The following is a 23,140-nucleotide window of genomic DNA, read 5'->3' as shown; positions in this document are numbered from 1 at the left end:
CACATGAAAAGATGCTCAACATCACTCATTATCAGAGAAATGCAAATCAAAACCACAATGAGGTACCATTACACGCCAGTCAGGATGGCTGCTATCCAAAAGTCTACAAGCAATAAATGCTGGAGAGGGTGTGGAGAAAAGGGAACCCTCTTACACTGTTGGTGGGAATGCAAACTAGTACAGCCACTATGGAGAACAGTGTGGAGATTTCTTAAAAAACTGGAAATAGAACTGCCATATGACCCAGCAATCCCACTTCTGGGCATACACACTGAGGAAACCAGATCTGAAAGAGACACGTGCACCCCAATGTTCATTGCAGCATTGTTTATAGTAGCCAGGACATGGAAGCAACCTAGATGCCCATCAGCAGACGAATGGATAAGGAAGCTATGGTACATACACACCATGGAATATTACTCAGCCATTAAAAAGAATTCATTTGAATCATGGTCTAATGAGATGAATGTTCTAATGAGATGGATGAAACTGGAGCCCATTATACAGTGAAGTAAGCCAGAAAGATAAAGACCAATACAGTATACTAACACATATATATGGAATTTAGAAAGATGGTAACGATAACCCTATATGCAAAACAGAAAAAGAGACACAGATGTACAGAACAGACTTTTGGACTCTGTGGGAGAAGGCGAGGGTGGGATGTTCAGAGAGAACAGCATTGAAACATATATATTATCTAGGGTGAAACAGATCACCAGCTCAGGTTGGATGCATGAGACAAGTGCTCGGGCCTGGTGCACTGAGAAGACCCAGAGGGATCGGGTAGAGAGGGAGGTGGGAGGGGGGATCGGGATGGGGAACACATGTAAATCCATGGCTGATTCATGTCAATGTATGACAAAAACCACTACAATACTGTAAAGTAATTAGCCTCCAACTAACAAAAATAAATGGAAAAAAATAAAAAATAAAGTAAGATAAAGAACCCAAAGAAAAAAGAAGAAAATAAAAAAATTTAAAAAAAAACAAACGAGTCTGCCTGCAATGTGGCAGACCTGGCTTTGATTCCTGGATTGGGAAAATCCCTTGGAGGAGGGCATGGCAACCCACTCCAGTATTCTTGCCTAGAGAATCCCCATGGATAGAGGAGCCTGGCAGGCTATCGTCCATGGGGTCTTCAAGAGTTGGACATCACTGAAGCACAGCACAACACATAGAACCATTCAGTCCTTAACAATCCTGTGAAATATCCAAGGTAGATATTATTATCTTCATATCACTGATAAACAACTGAGGCACAGATAGGTTAAATTACTTGCTTTAAAGAAGATTAAAATTAAAAATTATAATTTATTCAAAAAATTAGGTGAAGCTGCTGCTGATTTCCCACTATCAACCTACACGAATACATCGCATGCATGCATGCTAAGTTGCTTCAGTCGTGTCCGACTCTTTGTGACCCTATGGTCTTAGCCCACCAGGCTCCTCTGTCCATGGGGGATTCTCCAGGCAAGAATACTGGAGTGGGTTGCCATACCTTCCTCCAGGGTATCTTCCCAGCCCAGGGATCAAACCTGTGTCCCTCATATCTCTGGCATTGGATGGCAAGTTCTTTACCACTAGCGTCATCTGGGAAGCCCACATAAATACATTACATTTACAGTTTCCAGAACTCACAGCAATTTCCCACAGCAGAACATTTGCACATGCCTTCTGCCTAGAAAGCCTTCTACCACTCTGTTCCCAATAGGCAAGCTGCTTCAAACTTCTGTGATGTGTTCTCTAAGAAGTTTCACAAATAATATGTCATTTTTACAACAACCCTTTTGGACACAGTAAGGATGAGTATTCTCATTTTCCAGTGGAGGAAGTAAGACTTGACTAGGAAACATACAAATAACCCAAGGCAGGGCCAGAGCATAAATCCTGGTCACTTCTCAGCTCAGGACTCACACAGTATCACAGGCTGGGAATATGGCCATATGCCATCAATGACTGTAGAACAAGGCTACAGCTTTTTGGGGCACTTCCTACTCTGGTCCCTTCTGAGGTTACAACATAATTCAAGGCCCTTCAATCTATTTAGTTTTCAAATAGATTGAAAAATCTTACTACATGAAAAATCTAGTTAGGAAAGCTAGAATAAACACTTTCACTAATTCCATTAGAAATCAATTTATATTCCTCTTTCAAATGTCCACATCTATTGTAAGCCAAGTGAAAGAGCACATGTGCCATAGTTACCAAGAAATAAGATTGTTTTTGCAAAACAGTTTAAAAACTGAGATGAAAGTGCTTCACTCCAACCCTGACCAAGAGAACCCAGTTTATTTTCCTTTTCTCAATGAGACTTAAATTGCTACTAAATTTAAAAGTCCTTTTAGTAAACTCGTATAATGTAAATCTTTCTGAAGTAAATAGAAAAATGCACTGGAACTGTAAATTAGCATTTAGGTAATAATAATTTCTGAATAACTTTTCAGAAACTTTATTTGGTTATTTTCTCAAAAATATTTTCTACATTAAAAAAAGAAAAGCACAGAATAAGCTTCATATAGAGTCTATTATTCAAAAATAGCACAGTGTACTGAAAAGATCATAGATACAGGACTCATGTCCAGAAAACTCGGTTTGGAGTCTTGGGTCAACTTATCTACCAGTTTGTACATACAGTGCTAGTCACACCACCTCATTTATCAACTTCTCTGAAAAGATGAAAACTGCACCTGTTACACCTTTATGACATAATTATTTTTAGGTTCAAAAGAGAAGATAAGTAGGAACAGTACTTTGTATTTTTATCATCATAAACTTTTCTTAAATCCATTTTCTAACAGAATTAAATAAACCACTTCTCCACTAATGGGAATTTCAAAGTACTATCAATAAATCAAAAAGTGCGGTTCTTTTATGGCTTATATTATCTATATCACAATATTCTTTAAAATAAATTTAGATAGATCTGCATATAATTGAGAAGGAAATATTTCTGCCAACAAAGGGTCATTTGAATCTTCCCTTTTTTATTATGCTATATTTTTAATTCCCTAAACCTTCTGACCATTTGACTTATCACTCAAACCAGGATATTTTTTAGAGTAAATGGGAGCCCTGTTAATAGCTAAGCCAGAAGAATAGACATTAACCAGAACTATTGATGGTAAGCCAGGCATATGAGCATTGTATACAAGAAGTGTACTAGATTTGGGAAGAGGAATTCTATCTATCCTAAATAGCCTGCAAAAACAAATTGTCCTAAAGGGTGAGAAGGGAATTAAAACATAATTTAATAACTTAAGTAAAATTGAAAGCTATTGGCTAAAACTGAAGGTCTCTAAGAGCTGAATTTTGAACATAAAACATTTTTGGAATGGTAACATTCAAAGCTTCCTTAACCTAACATGGATTAGGAAAAGGAAAAAGTCATTATTTTTTAAAAAGTCTGTTTTTCTCAAACATAGTTAGAATAGAGAAAATATGGGAGGGGGGCGGTCAGCCAGTGTGTTTGAAGACATATGTGTAATTTGTGAGGCATGAATACATTAAAAGTCACAACTATTTGCCCTCAGTGAATAAATTCACCAGTTTACTGATGGAAAAATCATTATTTGAAATGTGAATCATTATATTTTTAAGTGGACAAAGCAATGACTATTAAATGTGCTTGCTCTTGTGAACCTATCAAGGAATGCTTTAATTAATAGACTCCAAGTGTCAGTGATTTGTTCCTACAGTTCATATTATTTTCCACTTACATTACTGTAAATAAATATTGTTCCCACAGCTGCCTTCATGGTAGCATTATACATATATACACATTATATATATATATAAAAATTTGTATTTTTATCATCATAAACTTCATAAATATATGTATATATATGTGTATACATTATACATATATATACATATACACACACACACACACACACACAGGACAATGTTGTATAGAATGACATCTGCTGAATTGAAATGTTAGTTTCTCAAGATTCCAAAAATACAATCCTTTCTCTACAGATCACCCCACAGTCTTAGTGATCACTCTTAAATTCTTTTATCATCTCTGTAGCAGTTGAGCTCTAAGGTTCTTACAAATGTCAGTGTTACAAAAAGGGTCTAAGGCCTATCCAACAAAATTTCTGGGCTTTATAAATCTGCATGCAGAGATATAAAATATTGCCCAAGCAGCCACTATATAGAAACAGATGATCTGGAAGAAAAAGACACTCCTTTCCATTGACAATAAGTCACTTTGCAATACCAGATCATTAACATTCTTGATCAGCCAACCATCATTTAAACCTATGCCAACAGGCAAGCACACAGTATACTGTATAAGACTATCAAGTATAAAGAGATAGTTCTGAAATTGGGAAAATTATGTATCTAATAAAACTTTGCCCATTGCTGATGTGAAATGAAGTAGCTAAGTACTTAAAAACACAAACAACTTTAATAGCTTATAATGGGAAATGAAGATGCTCTATGTAGCCATAGTGATAATCAAAATAAATAAAGCTTCTTTATCAAAATAAATTTGGAAGTTGGCTAGACTAATGAAGCTAATTTTTCTAATTAGAAAGCAATGTATAATCTTTAATGTCTGTTATAAGCACTTTAATGACCACCTAAGACTATCAAAATAAAAACTGTGATACTGACATCCTCCATGAATGTTAACTATATCTTTAAAACAATTATAAAACTGCTCAACCTAACTGGAATCTTGGCACCATCCACTCAAATCATAAAACATTTTGGCACTTGGGGCAAGATCACTAATTGATGTATACCCCTACTCCCAAACAACACTTAATAATTACTGTAAACAACTTTTTAAAAATTAAATCAAGTGTTCATTTAGGTTGACATAAATTTTGACAGTTAACACAATTTTCTATTATGTTAATACTTTTCTCCCCTCTTCTCTCTGTCATTATACTTAACCTCATTATTTTTATCTCTCTCTGTCTTATTATCTCCTTTGTTTTGTTCTTAAAATAGTTCTGACTCTAGAGATACAACTCACCCCTAGTATTGTGTGTTCATTTTAGAAGTGCCGGACTTTATTGTAAACAATCAAAATGGGTTTAATCACTAAATTTTTTGCCTGGGGATACAGGCTTCAGTGCTGGGAGGGGAGGAGAACATGATGTATAGAGTAGGAGAAGAGATGGGACATGGCCAGGACAAAGAGCAGAAATAGCCTTAGACTATGAATCAGCTCCATCCTGATTCTTCAGGTAAACCATGGAACCTCATCTGTTCATTATACATGATAGTCTTGGGCTGTCCAATATGGCAGCCACTAGCCACATGTGTCTTTGAGCACTTGGAATGTGGCTAGCCCAAATTAAATGTCCTCTAACAGTAAAAGACACATCAGGTTTTGAAGACTCAAATTAATGAATAAAATTAACGTAAAAGGTCTCATTCATAAATTTGTACATGGATTACATGCTGAAATAATATTTTAGACAAACTAGGTTAAACAAAATATATTAAGTTAATCTCACCTGCTGTATTTTACCTTTCTAAATGCGGCTACTAGAAAATTTTAAATCATATATGTGGCTTTATTAGATAATGCTGTGCTAAGACTGGAGAAGGGATAGGCTATCCGCTACAGCATTCATGGGCTTCTCTGGTGGCTCAGACAGTAAAGAATCCAACTGCAACGTGGAAGACGTGGATCTGATCCTTGGGTTGGGAAGATTCCCTGGAAGAGTTCATGGCAACCAACTCTTGTATTCTTGCCTGGAGAATCCCCACAGACAGAGGAGCCTGGCAGGCTACAGTCCCTGGGGTCACAAAGGGACATAACTGAGCGACTAAGCACACACACACAAGACTCTGGTAAGAACTCGGAATACTGAGAAGAACAAAGAAAGCACAGTCTCTGCTATCACGGAACCCCTTGCAGTCTAGTTGGGTAAAAGCTGTAGAAATAATTACAGTATAATGGCATTAAATGCAGTGACAAAGATACATACACAGAGGAGTATGGGAGAATGAGGAGGGATATTTAAGCAAGAGGGTAGGAAGGAGCAGTGATGAGAGATCTTAAGGTAGTCTCCCGGAAGCTGCCCTGCCAGAGCTAAGTCTTAAAGGCTACAAAGAAATATAAAGTATCTGGGTGGAGGTCATTTCAAGAGAAGAGGGTTATATGAGCCAAGACAAAGAAATAGCAAGGAGCTGGAAGGAGGAATATAAGCAGCCTCCTTGACTGAATGGCATCACCGACTCAATGGACGCAAATTTGAGCAAACACTGGGAGATGGTGAAGAACAAGGAAGCCTGGTGTGCTGCAGTCCATGGGGTCATACAGAGTCAGACACAACTTAGCAACTGAACAACATCAACCTGTTTTAGAGGGAAGGGATGACGTGTGGTTAGAGGTGCAAGGTTAAGAAGGACTTTTTGGACATTTTTTTAAATGGTCAATTTTATTTTTTTAATATTTATTATTTATTTATTTGGTTGTGCTGGGTCTTAGTTGCTGCATTTAAGATCTTCAAGTCTTATTGAAGCACGTGGGATCTATTTCCCTGACCAGGGATTGAACCCAGGCCCCCTGCACTATGAGCAAGGAGTCTTAGCCACTGGACCACCAGGGAAGTTCCCAGGGATTGAATTTTAATCTTTAGGTAATGGGGAGTTTCTGAAGGGTTTTAAGCAAGGGAGTACCAAGATCAGAAACAATGGTTGGGTTCTCTGGCAGCTGTGTGGAAACTACATTTAGGAGCAAGATTGGAAGCATGGTCTAGGTAAGAAATATCAGAGCTCAAGCTGGGCAATAAGAGTGAGGATGGAAAGGAAAGCACTAGTTCAGAACTCTATTTAGAAGATAGTATCAGTAGAATACAGTAATTGACCTGTCCTGATTCCTTAGAAAGGGAGTTGCTATTATTCTAAAGTGATGGAAAGACCTTGGAATGTTTTAAGCAGGGGAGTGTCATGTTCTGACTTAGGTTTCAAAGGATCATTCTGACTGCTGCTGCTGAATACACTGTAAAGGGAAAACAGTGTAAGTAGAAAGATAGTTGATTTTTTTTTTTTTTTCAAAGGAAGGCCATACAGGTGGGTTCAATCCCTGGGTCAGGAAGATCCCCTGGAGAAGGGCATGGCAACCCACTCCAGTATTCTTGCCTAAGATAGCCCATGGACAGAGGAACCTGACAGGCTATAGTCCTTGGGGGTTGTAGAGTCAGACATGACTTAGCAACTGAGCATGTACTGCTTCAGAAAATGCTTGAGATGATGGTGGACAGGCCCAGGGTGGATACAGACAAGGTGATGAGAAGCAATTGGATTAGGGTTGCAATTTCACTGCAAAATGGTATTGCCTAATTCAGAGTTGAGAAAGGAAAAGGAAAGTTCAGGAAGATCACACTTGTAGAGTCTAACTGTCTTGTTTAATCAGGAGGTGAAGGTGTTAGCTGAGAGTGAGTACTCTGTAGAGGCTTGAGGAAAACTGAAGGTCTGGAAGACAGCAAAGGAAACAGAAGGAGCTGTATAAAGGCTACCTTAGAGATTAACTGGTGCCCTATATTGTCAGGAAGCATTTAACAAGAGGCTTCCAGTGTGCTGTTTTGGATCTGTCAGGAACCCTCTGGCCCTTATTGATTCCGGAATATTCAGGAATTAAGAGGAGAGGCACGCCTTTCCCAGGGCTGAGGAATCCAGGGATTTCTCATTACAGTGATAAGTACCCACTTCCTTTTTATGAGCCAAATGGTAAAAGATGATTGTTTGCAACTCTCTCTCTTTGATAGGGATCATCCTATGTTTTGTAAGTCTGGAATTTTAACCTTTATCTTTGCTGAGAATTACTACAGTATATATGCCCACGCCATGTTGATTAAAACACCTTTGCTCCATCAGAGCTTTGGTCCCCGTGTCTTTCTTTCTATTCCTTCTCTCTCTCTCTATTTCTGGCTAATTCCTTGGAGCGCGGAAGCCCGCTGAGCTCACTTTCTTGCCTGGGCTTCTAAGACCCTCTCGAGAAGGCGCACTGTGCCTTCACCCACTCGAGAGGGCGCCTGGTGCCTACGTGCAGCAGCGCGAGCCCTAAGAACAGGGCTCTATTGGCTTTCTGGGTAAACCAGGGGACATCAGCCTCTTTCTCTCGGAACCACCAGGTTCCGGTCCATTAAAGGACCAACAAGCACTCTCTCTTACTTTCTTATCGCCGACTCCGGACCACCAGGTTCCGGTCTATTAAAGGACCAACACTATATGAAGTCTAAACCATGTAATTTTAGTGATGTCAGTCTAACCTGTTATGTGACTTTTCCTTCACAACCCTCAGTTACCCAGCTATAGAAGTTAAGCAGATTGTAGAATGAATCAAGAAAGAGTTTCAGTTATAAAATGGCTTGAGTTAGATGACTCCAGGGCTTCCCTGGGGGCTCAATGGTAAAGAATCCACCTATAACACAGGAAATACAGGTTGCATCCCTGGAAGATCCCCTGGAGAAGGAAATGCCAACCTGCTCTAGTATTCTTGCCTGAGAAATCCCATGGACAGAGGAGCCTGGCATGCTACAGTCCTTGGGGTTGCAGAGTCAGACATGACTTAGCCACTCAGCATGCATACAGATGACTTCAAAATCTACACAGTTTCAAAAGTGTACACTTCTAAGAATCCTAAAGTTTTTAGTGCATGGTTTTCCTTATTTCGATTAAATGTACATATAGAAAAGTTAGGATGTAACCACTTCACACACTTTCTAAATCAAGCATTCTAAGCGCCTCTAATAGGTTATATATATACTAGGACATTAAACTCCCAGACCTCAAGGTGGCAGAGCTGGGCGTCAGGTCGCTAGAATCCTAATTTCTGTTGCCTCTGGATGGAAGCAGTCTGATCTGTTTTACAATAGGTAATACAAGTATTCATTTCCCAGGTACCCAGTAAGCTTGGAAAGCATTGTTCTAAGCCGTAAAATTTGTGAAACCAGTTAGTTTCTGGTGATTAAAAAAAAAAAAAAGTGAACAGGATGTGGTTTTGATCTTAGGAAGCTTGAGTCCAGTGGAGAGACAGAATTAAATAATGAAAACTGCACTAACTGTCAGTAGTACAGAGAGCTGTTAAGAGGATCTAATAAAAAAGACTAAAACAAGATAAAATTTGGAAGTCAATGAGAGTTACTTTAACAGGGTAATGAATGTTCAGCAGCTTTAAAGATACCAACAGCATTTGCTAGCAAGGTACAGAAACGTCCTGTTGTGCTCACTCTCAAGGAGTAAGCTGCGATATTCACCCCTTAAGACCGGGAAAGAATGGGAAAATTACTTTTACATTTTATACCTATGATTTCCTAAATACAACTTTTTTCTTTTTTTTTTTTTTACAACTTAACTTTTTAAAGTTTATGATGTTATCCTCTGTCTTCCTCCCAGGTCTTATAAGTGTTAAAAGTATTTAACTAGTTTAAAAGATATTGTGATTCTAGTCTATCCTGTTTATTTCCTTCACCTTTATTTACAGAATTTCTAATACTAAAAACGCTTCTTTTGGAAACCAAAATAAATAGGAAAACATAGTAACAATTTCAATGTTTACAAGCACTGACAGTAAACGTCGACTTAAAAAGATTACCTAACAGCATGTTGTTCCAACAAACAATGCGTAATTTGATTCCATCTCATTTCAGGTTCTTCAGAAACCGCCTTGAACCTGAGCATAATATACACCGCATTCATTTTGCTACGCGGCCTCGCTACCCAGTCCTGTCACGTCGCATCACTAGACTAGGTAAGAGCTACGTGGCGGAGAGCGACGTTAGACTGATACGTGTCCCCTCACTCCTCAATTATCTTTAACTTTACATTTGGTATAGGACACTCAAACGTGCTTCCCCAGAAACGGGCTTAAATCCGACACATTTGAAAACTCCTCAGGAGAACTCGAAGCTCCGCAGTTAGAACAGCGTGAACTTTCTCCGGGCGATCTCAGAATCACTGTGGCGGCCGCCAGCTCTCGAAGCCCCTTCCGACCGCTCGGAAGTGGCGCCCCCATCGCCAGTCACCGCCCACGGTAGTGGGACTGCCCGCCGACCCCGCTCCTCCCCTGGGAGCAACGCCTCACACCGCCCTAGAGGAGGAGGAAGAGGCGTGACGTTGAGGGAACTCCCACGCGACGTTGCATGACGTCACGCGAGGCCCGGGCGGGGCGAGCAGGGCCGGCAGCCCTCGGGCCCTCCCCCAACCCGTGAAAGCGCGGGCTGCCCCGAGGGGGCGGCTTCGCCGCCGCCAGTTTGGTAGGTTAGTGAGGGAGCGAGGAGAAAAGCAAACGGCCGTCTCAAACTCTCCAGTCTCAGAGCGTGCCTGCTTCCCAGCTGGGGGCTTTGGAGAATCTCGAGGCCGTCTTGTAAGCTGTGAGTAGAAGGAATCCCTTTCCCCCGACCCGGAGCGCTGAGTCCTGGCGACTACTTCCGGTCCGCAGCTGCGGGCTGACCGAAGGCGTTTGGCCCGGGGGTGAGGATGGCTGTTTGGTCCTGGGTCTGAGTCGAGGAGCAGGCTGGGGCATGCCTAAACTCAGCGGGTGGTGGACCTGAGCGCGGACGGGGTACCGCTCGGTGCAGTTCTTGGGTCTCCTCACCAGCTGAGAGCTAGGCTGCCTGCGTGAGCCCGCCCCGCGCATGCGTCGATCTGCGCCAGGGGTCGCCCCGCGCGGTCTCCGCGCCAGTTCTGTGGAGCGCTTCAGTGAGGGCGGCCCACCAGCCCTTCGAGGGGCGGGAGAGGAGGCTGATGGCTAAGGGTGCTGGGATGGGAGCCTCTGACCTCTGCTCTGCCCGCGAGAGTACGATTCAGAGTCCCTGTTCAGTGTGTTCAGAACCCTTGTATGACCCCGAGGCGCCGCTCTTACCTCACCTGTGTAAGCATATGCGTGGTGTGACAGGAAAGAAATCTCTTGAGCTCCTTCAGTGTGGTGGTTTATGATTTACCCTGCAGCAGGATGCGTTGAAATGTGTTAAGTGATTGCCAGCTTTTCAGCCCAGAATGCAACTTGAGAGGAAAGATGCACATTTCTGAGAAGTTGAAGGGCAACGTCATGCCAATAAATAACGGTTCAATATCAAAAGAGACGCCAGCAATAAGTGCTAAGCTTGCAAACTAGAGTGGAGAGGGTTTTGTGATCCAGACTTTGCAAGTTTAGTATTGATACATTGTTAATGTGCGGGGGGAAAAAAAACAACCTTTTTACTATCTCTGAAGATATACTTATTAAAGGAAGTTTATTTTACACTATTGGCTTTAAGCCATTTAATACTAAAATATACAATTTTAAATTGTTCATTAAAGTAACAAATATTGATTTGAAGTTTTTGATTAATAGAAGTAATTAACTTACTTTTTTTTTTTTTTTTGGCTTCTTAGAAGTATTTTGAAGTTCACTGACATCACAACTTGAGTTCCAGCCGTGATGTAGCCTCGTAGTGTGACCTTGGACGAGTCACTTAATCTCTTAAACCTGTTTTCTTCAACTCTAAAATGAAGTCAGTAATAGTGGCTGTTTCATGCAGTTGCTCTGATGATTAAATTAAAAGAATAGAAAATGGCACACTCCATGGTATATAATGAACACTTAATAGATGGTGGCTTTTATTGACGATAAAAGAGACCCATTGCTTCTTGTAGAACAAGCCTCTTTGAAGATAAAGCTGTATTAATGCACCCACTTTTTAAAACTTTATTATATAAATAATATAATAATACATTATTATAGTAATAATATATATAATACCTAATATGTTACTATATTATATAGTATGTATAATGTATATTGTGTAAATAATAATAATATAATACACACTAGAGAAACACGAATTATGAAACCTTCATATACCTATCTGGTTGCCCAGCTTCAATAACTGTGATAGTTCAGCCCTTCTTGATTTATCTGTCCACCCAAAATTTATTTATTTTCGCTGGAGTATTTTAACGCAAGTCCCAGTGAACCTTCAGTTTACCTATAGAGACCACAGTATTATCCCTTTAATAGATAAAGAAAGGGCTTTCTTTTTAACATGATCATCTTATTATCATATACAAGAAAATTAAAAAATTAACTTTTAAAATCTAGTACTTGTTCAGTTTTCACTATCTTTAAAAAGTGTAGTCACAATTTTGGAAAGGCTTAATAAATGTATTTTTATTTCTTTAGTGCTTTATAGTTTACCAAGTGACTCTGCACATATATTGCTCCCTTTGGAAATGGCCTTTGCTTATCTTAGCCTCTTCATCAGAGACCTCAAGAAATGGTTAGCAAGGGACACTTAAATCTATTTGGGCACTTGTTAGCAATGGTAAGGCATTGACTAAGGAGCCAAATGTGAGGTTTAGTAGACTTGTTAATCATTTAATTTTTTTTAGTAGTAACTAGTTGATGGTTTCAGTTTAAGAACACATGTTAAAATATTTGTTAATTCACTTGAACTTCCTAATAGCCTTTTGCTTCCTTCAGGGGTTACACAAATAATAAACTTAATCATTCACCTTTACTCTGAGAGGCACAAAATAACTTTTCCCTAGTTGCCTAATTATTAGTTGTTTCTGTATCCGTAGATCTTTGCTGTGTGTGTCTTGCTCACGGATTTCTCTTATGAAAAAGCTCTTCAGATACTTGTGTTTTGTCAATCATCTTTCTTGCTCTTTTACAGTGTGTGTTTGTCTAGATGTAAATGCCGAAGTCAAGAATACTTCAGAATGCTTTTCAGTTGTTGGTTCAAAATGTTGTATTCCATATCAGCTCAGAAGTTTAAAAAGCAATAAATTCTTTAAGAATGGTGAATTGGTTCTGACCATGAATGATTACAAACCTCTCTATGTAAGAGTCCTTTCAATGTAACACAATGTAGGTAATTGCTTCCTTTTTGGCAGAATAAGAAAAAATTCACCTGAAAAAAATTTGCGTGACTTAAGGCCAGATAACTGAAATTGGGACTTTTCTCTCCATAATCATCTGTTTTCCCTCTCTTCTGCCTCCTCAAATTCTAAAGTGATTGATCATAGGTTAAGAAGGAAAACTTGAGTATAGCTGGCTGGGCTTGAAGTCATCCTGATTTCAAATCACATAAAGATAAATGCAGAATTCATTTATGTTGTAATCTGTTGTTTCAGGTATTTAAACTGGCCAAAGGCAACTTCAGACCTATATAATGTAACAGAAAAGGTCAGGAAACATTAACCAATAGAAGCGTGGCGCATATTAAGCAAGATGAACCTCTCAGGAAGCAGTTGTGGAAGTCCTAGTTCTGCAGATGTATCTAATGATTTCAAGGATCTTTGGACAAAACTGAAGGAGTATCATGATAAGGAAGTACAAGGTAATTTTTTTCTTAAATACCTATAGCATTATTCTGCTGAGACATAGTAGTAATAACTAGTCTGTGTGACAGTTCAAAGATCTCCTTCCTAAGGGACCTTTACTGTTCTAATTTTGGGGGATTCATATTTATTGTTGAGTTGTTGCTTTTTGACTACAGACAACTACCATGGGATGTAGCTCTTACACAACTTGTAGTTACTTGTGGTAATGTGTATGGTGTGGTGGAAGGGGCATAGAAATTGTTGACTGAAGATCTGGATTTGAATTCTGATTTCATTTATCTACATGCTCTGTGATCTCAGCCAAGTTATATAACCACTACACTTAATTTTCTTCTGTGAATTTATTTACAGGATTTTTTTATATACTTAAGTTCAGTAAACCTTGAGAATTTGTTTCTCAGTGCTTGGGTTTGCCACCAAGCCCTGTGATCCAAAAATAAATAGCAGTTTGCCTTCAGAGAGCCTGCATTTTGGTAGAGATAAAGTCATGTGAACAGATAATTACAGTGTAATAAGAACTAAAACATTTGTATGAAATGCAGTGAGCATACAGACAATTGAGCTGTTGTGGTTGGATAAGTATATAAATATTATATGTGATTGTTAAAATGTACTGTGAAAGCTGATCTCAAGTTTGATATTAAACCTTAGTATACCTATCTAAGGTATGTGGAAATGCTTTGTTTTACATGTATTTCTTGATTATATGTTGTCACCATAGGTTTGCTAATACAGTGCTTTGTAAGTCACATAGCTTTTTCTTTTTTTAATTGAAGTATATTTAATTTACAATTGTGTTGGTTTTAAGTGTACAGCACAGTGATTCAGTTATATGTAAATATGTATTCTTTTTCAGATTCTTTTCAGAATCTGATTCTTTTCCGATTCTTTTTCAGAATCTTTTTCAGATTCTTTCCCATTATAGTTTATTACAAAATTTTAGTCACCTGTGCTATACAGTAGGTCCGTGTTGTTTACCTGTTTATAGTATGTATAGTAATGTGTTAATGTTAATCCCGACCTGTTAATTTATCTCACCCCATCTATCCCCTTTGGTAACCATAAGGTTGTTATTTGTGTCTGTGACTCTATTTCTGTTTTGTATTTGTATCATTTTTTTTAGATTCCATGTATAAGTGATATGATATTTGTCTTTCTCTGACTTATTTCACTTACTATGATAATCTCTAGGTCCATCCACATTGCTGCAAATGGCACTATTTCTTTCTTCTTTATAACTGAGTAATATTCCATTGTATATCTGTACCACATCTTTAACCATTCATCTGTCAGTGCACACTAGATGCTTCCATATCTTGAGTATTGTAAATAGTGCTGCTGTGAACATTAGGATGTATGTATCTTTTCAAATTAGTTTTCTTCTGCTGTATGCCCAGGAGTTGGAATGCAGGATCATATGGTAACTCTTTTTTTAGTTTTTTAAGAAAACTCCATACTCTTTTTGTTTCCCTAATGATTAGTAATGTCTTTTCATGCCTGTTGGGTATATTATCTTTTCCTGTTTATTGGCTATTTGTGTACCTTTGAAGAAATGTCTGTTCAAATTCTTTGCCTATTTTTTAATCAGATTGGTTTTTGTTGTAGTTGAGTTGTAGAAGTTCTTTGTATATTTTGGATATTAATCTCTCTGACACATGATTTGCAAGTATTTTCTGCCATTCTTTGAGTTGCTTCTTCACTCAGTTGTGTCCTTTGATGCATAGAAGTTTTAAATTTTGGTAGAGTCTAAATTACCTACTTTTTTTCATTTGTTGCCTATACTTCTCTTTTGTTCCAAGAAATCATTGCCAAATCCATTGCCATTAAGCTTTTCCCTTGTGTTTTCTTCTAAGAGTTTTACAGTTTTAGCTTTTATGTCTAGGTCCTTGTTCCATTTGAATTAAAGTTTGTATTTAGTGTAATGTAAGAGTCTAACTTCCTTCTTATGCTTGTGTATATTTCACTTGCCCAGCACCATGTGTTGAAAAGACTGCCCTTTCTTCTTTGAATGGTCTTGGAAACCTTCTAAAAACCATTTCATCATATCTGCAAGAGTTTATTTCTGGGCTCTATTCTGATTGGTCTATATGTCTGTCCTTATGCCAGTTCCACATTGTTCTGATTATTGTAGCTTTTTATTTTGTTTTGAAGTCAAGAAATATGTGATGGCCAACCTTGTTCTTTTTCAAGATTGTTGTGGTTATTTGGAGTCCCTTGAGATTTCATACAAATTTTAGAACAGATTTTTCTAGTTCTGCAAAAAATATCATTGGGATTTCAATACAGATTACCTTGTATCTGTAGATCACATTGAGTAGTGTTGACATCTTAACAATGTTGAGTCTTCTGTTCCATGAACATAAGATGTCTTTCCTTTTTAAAATTTCTTCCAGCAATGTTTTGTAGTTTTCATCATACAAGTGTCATCTCCTTGGTTAAGCTTATTCCTTAATTTTGTATTGGATGCTTTTGGATGCTACCGTAAATGAAATTTTCTTGATTCCCTTTTCAGATTGCTCATTGTTAATGTAAAGAAACACCACTGATTTTTGTGTGTTGACTTTGTATCCTACGACTTTACTGAAACTATTTCTTAATTGTAGTTTTTAAATTCATGACTGAGATAAACATTAAAAACTCTTTAATTTTATTATGAAAGGTTGGTTTCAATACATCTCCCACTTCACTTGCATACTTTACTGCTCTGTTATGCTCATTCTTTGATAAATTATTCTGATCCATGTTTCCTTTAAAGCTCTCTTTCAGCATATTAGGATTGCTGATGTAGTCTAGGTACATTAGTGTTCATTTAGAAATCCGGGTATCAGTGGAGTTATTATTGTTTTATTGTGTTTTTTTATTATTATTTAAACTTTTTTTCTAAAATTGTCAAAGTACAAAATAAACAGTAAAAATTTATCCCTGTCCTCCCCACACACTAAAGGCAACCACTTTTTATTACCTTTTATGTTGTTTTCTATTTTTTTTAATTTGAAGTTTAAGACTAATTTTAGGAAATATTACTCGCTTACAGAAGTAAAGAAAATAGTATAAAGAACTCCTACTTACACATCACTCAGCTTCAACCAACATGGCCAGTCCTGTTTTACCCATATTCCATTTGCATCTTTATCCCTCTTCCACTCAATTACTTTGGAGTTTCTGACATAATTTCATATATAAACATTTCAGTATATTCCAGTAGTCTTTTTAAACCAGAAAATACCATTATCACACTAAATAAATTCTTTAATGTCATCTCATACCTATTAGGTGGTCATGTTCAACTTTACCCAGTTACCTAAAATGTCTGTTTATAGTTAGTTTGTTCTAATATGTATCTGAAACATATCTCCATGTTGTATTTTATTAACATATCTACTGAAAAGTGTAGTTTTAATTTATATTTCCCTTATGAGTGAGATTAATCATCTTTGCTAATGTTTGAGGGTGGTTTGCATTTCTTTTTTAAGAACTGTTTATATACCTGATTATTGGGTTGTTGGCCTTTTCCCTGTCAATTGATAGGAGCTGTTTATATCTTAGGCATGTTATTGACTTCAAATATTTAAAAATTTAGAAATTCAAATTTGCTGTTAATGATAAAGATCTGATTTTAAAGTGACTATGCTTGTGGTCATATGTCCAGGGACAAATATGAGTATTTTACATTAATTCTACTTTTCACTTGACTACACTATTTTCCCCCAGAAAATATAGTGTGAAACATTGAGGAAGGATTCTGAATTTTAGTACTGACTTGCTATTCATTCAGTGAGTAGTTACTGAATTATATATCGGGAATCATAGCAGTTGCTGACGATATAACCATGAAGAAGATATAGTGGGTTTGGGGAGCATTGTATTCTTTTCTCCTTAGGAAAATACTAATACAGTATAATTATATAATGAAGTGATAACAAAAATAAGCCAAATACAAGACACTCTCTCTTGGTTACACTGATAATAACAATGTAATCAGCTGCATGAACTTTTAAATCTGCAAAGGAATAATAACATCTCCCAACTTCTGTTGAAGAGCAGCCTTATCTTCCTCTTGGTTTATAATACCGTGACCCCACCATGCAAGTTTACCTGTAGGAACAACTTGAAGTTTAAATTATTATAGGAGCAATGCACTATATAAAAGCTTATTCTTTGTGACCTGGAGATAAAACAGACATAATATCTCCAAATGATTTAAATAGGACCAGACATACTTGAGTTTTTATTAAACATTTGATAGAGAATTAGCATTCTGCCATCTTCAAGCATAAGGTTAAATTCTTTATCCTTCAAATAATTACTTTCTGTTTTATAACTGCTTTTAAGATCATTAAAATTTTATCATACAGAGTCCATATCTTACTCATCTTTCTACTTGCATTTCCATAGGTAAAAGTGCTTGGCACCTAGTAAGAAATTAGTAAATGGTATCCGAATGAACTGCATCGTTTATATCTGCATCAATGGAACATTTTCTTGAACATGTTTTTAAAATCCCATAAGAGAATTCCTTGGCAGTCAGTGGTTGGGACTCAGAGCTTTCACTGCCGTGGCCTGGGTTTAGTCCCTGGTCAGGGAACTAATACACAAGCCTGTGGCATGGCCAAAAAAAATTTCCATACAATATGAAAATATCGAAATTTTTTGTCTCTGAAACCCTGAAATACTTTACTACCCATTTACTTTAAATTTTTTATTTTTCAGTGATACTGTAAAAGCATCATTTTATAAGAATGACAGTTGTCTATTCTTTTCTAGTTTTAAGAGAAATGCATGTAGCTTGTTGTATTGTTGTGATCCATGTACATACTGTTCTATGTGTGACTTATTTTTGCTGTTATTGTTAACCAAACTGCTTGTTTTTCATGTGGCACATAATCATCACCATTTTAGAATTTTTATGCATACCCATTTAAAATTGGGACAGTTTTATTTTTTGGTTCGTAACAGGGATAAAATATTTGTTAGATTTCTTCATGTTTCTTGGTGTTTCAGGTTCTTCAGGAAACTCTATTAATATTTGTGCTTTATGAATCATTTGATATACATGATATATCAAACATATCTAACATTGGATATATGTTTGAGTTGAGAGAAGATAACTTCTGGCACATTTTAATATATTGATTAGGCAACTTTTACCAATTTTGAAATTACTTATGGATTCTTAAAGATTCTAAATGATTGAGCACTATTTTTTAAAAATTAGTATTTGGGCTTCCCTGGTGGCTCGGATGGCAAAGAATCCACCTGCAATGTGGGAGACCTGGGTTCAATTCCTGGGTTGGGAAGATCCCCTGGAAAAGGGCATGGCAACCCATTCCAGTTTTCTTGCCTGGAGAATCCCATGGACAGAGGAACCTGGCGGGCTGCAGTCCATGGGGTCACAAAGAGTCGGATACAACCGAGTGACTAAGCACACATATGTTATTTAAAAATATTTTGGTTGGGGCCTGGCAAATTTGCTGAAAGAAAGACTCCTGACAGTCCCTTGTCAGTGTGTTCCACATAGTTCCGTGTAAAATGAGGCCCTGTGACTCTTATTATAACATCAAAGACATGCCTAAAGGATACTTTATTTTTTTTGTTTGAAAGTAGAGGATCCATTTGGAGAAACCAGTGTAAGAGGCCACTTGAAAGACATCAAACATGGACTTGTCCAGACTTCGCAGGTTTTGAAGTATATACAGGAATCAAAATTGACTCATTACTTCTAAACCTTCATGCCCAGGTTAAAAAAAAAAAGGAAAAGTTACAAATGTAGTACTTGAGTTATATAATTTTTCCTAGATATGCATATGAACTTAAATACATTTGAATTCATTTGAATGCAGGGGGTTTTGGGGTGGCTTTTTTTTTTTTTAACTTTTTAAAATCCCTGTCAGTATCTGGTTTATTATTTTAAAAGCACAAGTTATAAGATGGAATTTAGAATATTTTTCAGAGTGATGCCATTTTAATAAATAGTTTTTTGTCCATGCTACATTCTGCCGTCAACATCTCATAATATTTTCTGTATCTGGTAAATATGGTAATCATTTTCATAGAAAGTGAGGCAGATTTGTGAGGACAGAATTGGACCCCTTTGAAGAAATGGAAAGTATGGAGGCTCTAATATGATAGGATAAATATGTCTTGATTTACTTTTGGATTGCTCCATTTATTTTCCCATGTTTCATCAAAAATTCCAAAAAGATAAAATTCATATTAAGACTACACAATGCTCGGGCCTGGTGCACTGGGAAGACCCAGAGGAATCGCGTGGAGAGGGAGGTGGGAGGGGGGATCGGGATGGGGAATACGTGTAAATCTATGGCTGATTCATATCAATGTATGACAAAACCCACTGAAATGTTGTGAAGTAATTAGCCTCCAACTAATAAAAAAAAAATTAAAAAAAAAATAAAAATAGGACTACACAAATTAGCAATGAAAGGAATAACAAGTAATTTTGGTCCATAACATCAGTGTCCTGTTCATTATTATGAAAAGCTAGTCATCAGGAAAATGCAAATCAAAAGGGCAATGAGACATCACCACATACATGTCAGAATGACATCATAATCTTTACACAAATAACAAATGTTGGTGAGGACGTAGAGAAAAGGGAGCTGTCATACACTGTTAGTGGGAATATAAATCAGTGCAGCTACTGTGGAAAACAGTATGAAGGTGTCTCAAAAATCTGAAAGTAGATCTACCATATGACCCAGGCATTTCACTCCTGGGTTTATATTTGAAAATAAAAACACTAATTTGAAAAGGTAAATGCACACCAGTGTTCATAGCAGTGTTATTTACCATTGCCAAGATATGGAAACAATTTAAGTATCCATCAACAGATGAATGGATAAAGATGCGTGTAAATACACACACACACAGTGGAATATTGGTCATCCATGAAAAGAATGAAACGTTGCCATTTGCAGTAACATGGATGTGCTCAGAGGGTATTATGCCAAATGAAAGAAGTCAGACAGAGGAAGGCAGATATGTATGGTATCACTTCTGTGTGGAATCTAAAAAATTAAATGAGTGAATGTGACAAAAAAAGATGTAGACCCACAGATATAAAGAACAAATAAAATAAGCTACAAGTGTATACTGTACAACACATGAAATACAGCCAATATTTTATAGTATAATCTTTAAAAATTGGGAATCACTAATTATACACCTGTAACAACAACAAACAAGAACGTAATATTGTACATCAACTGTAATTCAGTTTGAAAAAGAAAACTGGCATTAACTATCACATGTATTATTTTTCCATTTGTATTAACAAACTCAGTAAAATCTGCAAAAAATTAATTTACCCATTTTGATATGATTAAATCTTAAAAGTAAACTAAACAAACCTTAAAAGTGGCTGCGTTTTATAAAGACAAATGTCTTTACTTTGGAGCTGAAATTGATTAGGCAGTTACCGAAATAGTAATGTTTTTGGTAGAAGTTTAATTATTTAAGCTATATGTAAAGCCACTATTTGTCAAGAAAAATGTTACTGGACTTAAAATTTGTCATTCAAAACCGTAAATAACTTGTTTTACAGTGAAAGTATATACATAAATGGTTTGTTCTGGGTAGTGAACGAAAATGAGTATAAATTAGCATAGCAATGATTTTGTTCATGACAAGTTGAATTCTTGCCTTATTTCTGAATTCTTACTTAAATTTGTTTCTTCTGTTACGTGAGTACACATGTGGGCCCTTAATTGTTTCATTTTGTCCAAAATTCATATACATGTGGGTGTTGGGTGTACAGTGCTTTTGGTCTTTTGAGCACTGTTTTCTCATTAGGTGTCTCAGGTTTCCAGCGTTAACAATCCCAAATACTTTTTTGAACAGACTGCCTGTTCATACAGGAGCTGCATTGTCGTATAGCCTCATTCCTTCCGATGGGTGTGGAGCAGGATTAAAGCACACTTTATAGGGGTTCTAATTGTGGATGCCTAATTGACTTGATGAATAGCAAATGCTAAAATTTAAACACACATACATACACATACAAACATAAACCTGCTTCAGGGCTGGTCTACATGACAGAACAAATGCCTCGCAGGTGTTGAATGCTTACAAGATAAAAGAGTAGTCTTTCCATGTTTCCCAAGAATTTTCTTTTGAAGTTTTTAAGGATTTTCTATCTCATTGTTCCTTTTCTTAAAATGGTTCATAGCAATAATCCATTTCATCTTGGGTGCTACTTTTCACTTCTAAAGGCAGACCTGGGTTTTAGAAGTCAGCCAAAATTAAATTTTCACACACTTTGGGGAGGGTAGAAGAGAGTAGAAAACTGCTGACTCTAGTCTTTGGCCTAGTGGGGTAACAAGTTTTTTTCTTAATTCCTCAAAAATGAGTTAATGCTTTATTAAATACTTTAAAGGTCTTCTGAGTTGTCATCATTACCTGAAAAAGAAGAAATCTTCCCCAGCTAGGGAACTAACTTGACAGATGGAAAAGATTTTTTGAAAATCAAAAGATCATACCAGTTTTTATTTTTAACATTAAAAAATTTTTCCTTTTATTATAATGCTTTACATTTTCACAGTATTCCAACTCTCTCAATACTTTTCCGTAAATTTTCTTTATTTTGAACTTATTACAGATTCACACTGTATGTATACCCTTTACCCAGTTTACCCCAGTGGTGATAACATCTTGTATGGGCTTCCTGTGTGGCTCAGTGGTAAAGAATCCATCTGGAGTGCAGGAGATACAAGAGACGTGGGTTCCATCCCTGGGTCAGGAAGATCCCCTGGAGTAGGAAATAAATGGCAACCTGCTCCAGTATCTTGCCTGGAAAGTCCCATGGACAGAGGAGCCTAGCAGGCTACAGTCCATGAGATGGCAAAGAGTCAGACACGACTGAGCCCAGCACAGTAGCATAGGGAGTAGTTTTATATTTTGTTATCTGACTCAAAAATACATATAACACATGTAATACATATCTTGAACTAGATACAGTAGTGCCTTTTGTTAAGTATGTTTTTGTCAGCAGTTGTGTTCCTAGTCCAGGACTTCCTGACACAATCTGTTTTAATCCCAGAAGATTTGAGCCTATATAAGCAGTATTGCTGTTAGCAAAATACATAGGCTATGCCAGAACATAAACCTTCATTCATAGTGAACATCTAATTATATGCTTGCTCATGCTATTAGGAAGTAACTTTGGTGGAGAAAATTTCATTCTATTTGGCTGTCATACAATAGACTCGGAGCAACAATGTTGCAGATATTTTGTGACTTAGGGGTGTGAATAAGGGAAGTATATTCTTCAAACTAATGGGACTTGGCTCATTGTTCAGAGGCCAGACTCAAGTGATTTAATAGTGTAGCATTAGAGGCATAAAGAACCTTAGATTAACTGCTTTAGAAATGATAAAATGTATAAATAAAATACTGTGGGGTTTTTTTTCTTTTTCAGGTTTACAAGTGAAAGTAACCAAACTGAAAAAGGAACGAATTTTGTAAGTATCAGTATATATAATACTGGTGTCTTATTTATGGGGTAATTGATATTGATGTTCTATTTGACCTATTTAGTGTGCACCTTATATAGCTGACAGCAAGTTACTCAAAATTCTAAAGGAAAAAGAATAATAATTTATCAATAATTATAAATAATAAGAGTATGGGTAAGGCTTCCCTGGTGGCTCAGAGGTTAATGCAACGCGTTTGATCCCTGAGTCAGGAAGATCCCCTGGAGAAGGAAATAGCAACCCACTCCAGTATTCTTGCCTGGAGAATTCCAGGGATGGAGGAGCCTGGTAGGCTACAGTCCATGGTCGCAAAGAGTCAGACACGACTGAGCGACTTCACTTTCTTTCAC

At 37.1% G+C, this 23,140-nt stretch overlaps 1 protein-coding gene across 4 annotated transcripts in view; it reads left to right on the top strand.

Moving 5' to 3' along the window:
• RBBP8 (RB binding protein 8, endonuclease) overlaps nt 1–23,140 on the top strand; it is an 80,135-nt gene that overhangs the window by 9,684 nt on the left and 47,311 nt on the right. For 2 of the 4 annotated variants that reach the window (XM_043889300.1, XM_043889296.1), the window contains exons 1-3: nt 10,139–10,346; nt 13,093–13,298; nt 22,736–22,778. In XM_043889300.1, coding sequence (XP_043745235.1) covers nt 13,190–13,298; nt 22,736–22,778 — 152 coding nt within the window. In that variant the 5' untranslated portion in view covers nt 10,139–10,346; nt 13,093–13,189. Of the gene's footprint in view, nt 1–9,623; nt 9,725–10,138; nt 10,447–13,092; nt 13,299–22,735; nt 22,779–23,140 lie in introns of those variants that run through there. The other 2 variants (XM_043889299.1, XM_043889298.1) reach the window with 2 other exon arrangements.

The sequence above is a fragment of the Cervus elaphus genome, chromosome 27, assembly GCF_910594005.1.
Source record: "Cervus elaphus chromosome 27, mCerEla1.1, whole genome shotgun sequence".
NCBI lineage: Eukaryota > Metazoa > Chordata > Mammalia > Artiodactyla > Cervidae > Cervus > Cervus elaphus.
This window is presented reverse-complemented; position numbering and strand designations above follow the sequence as displayed.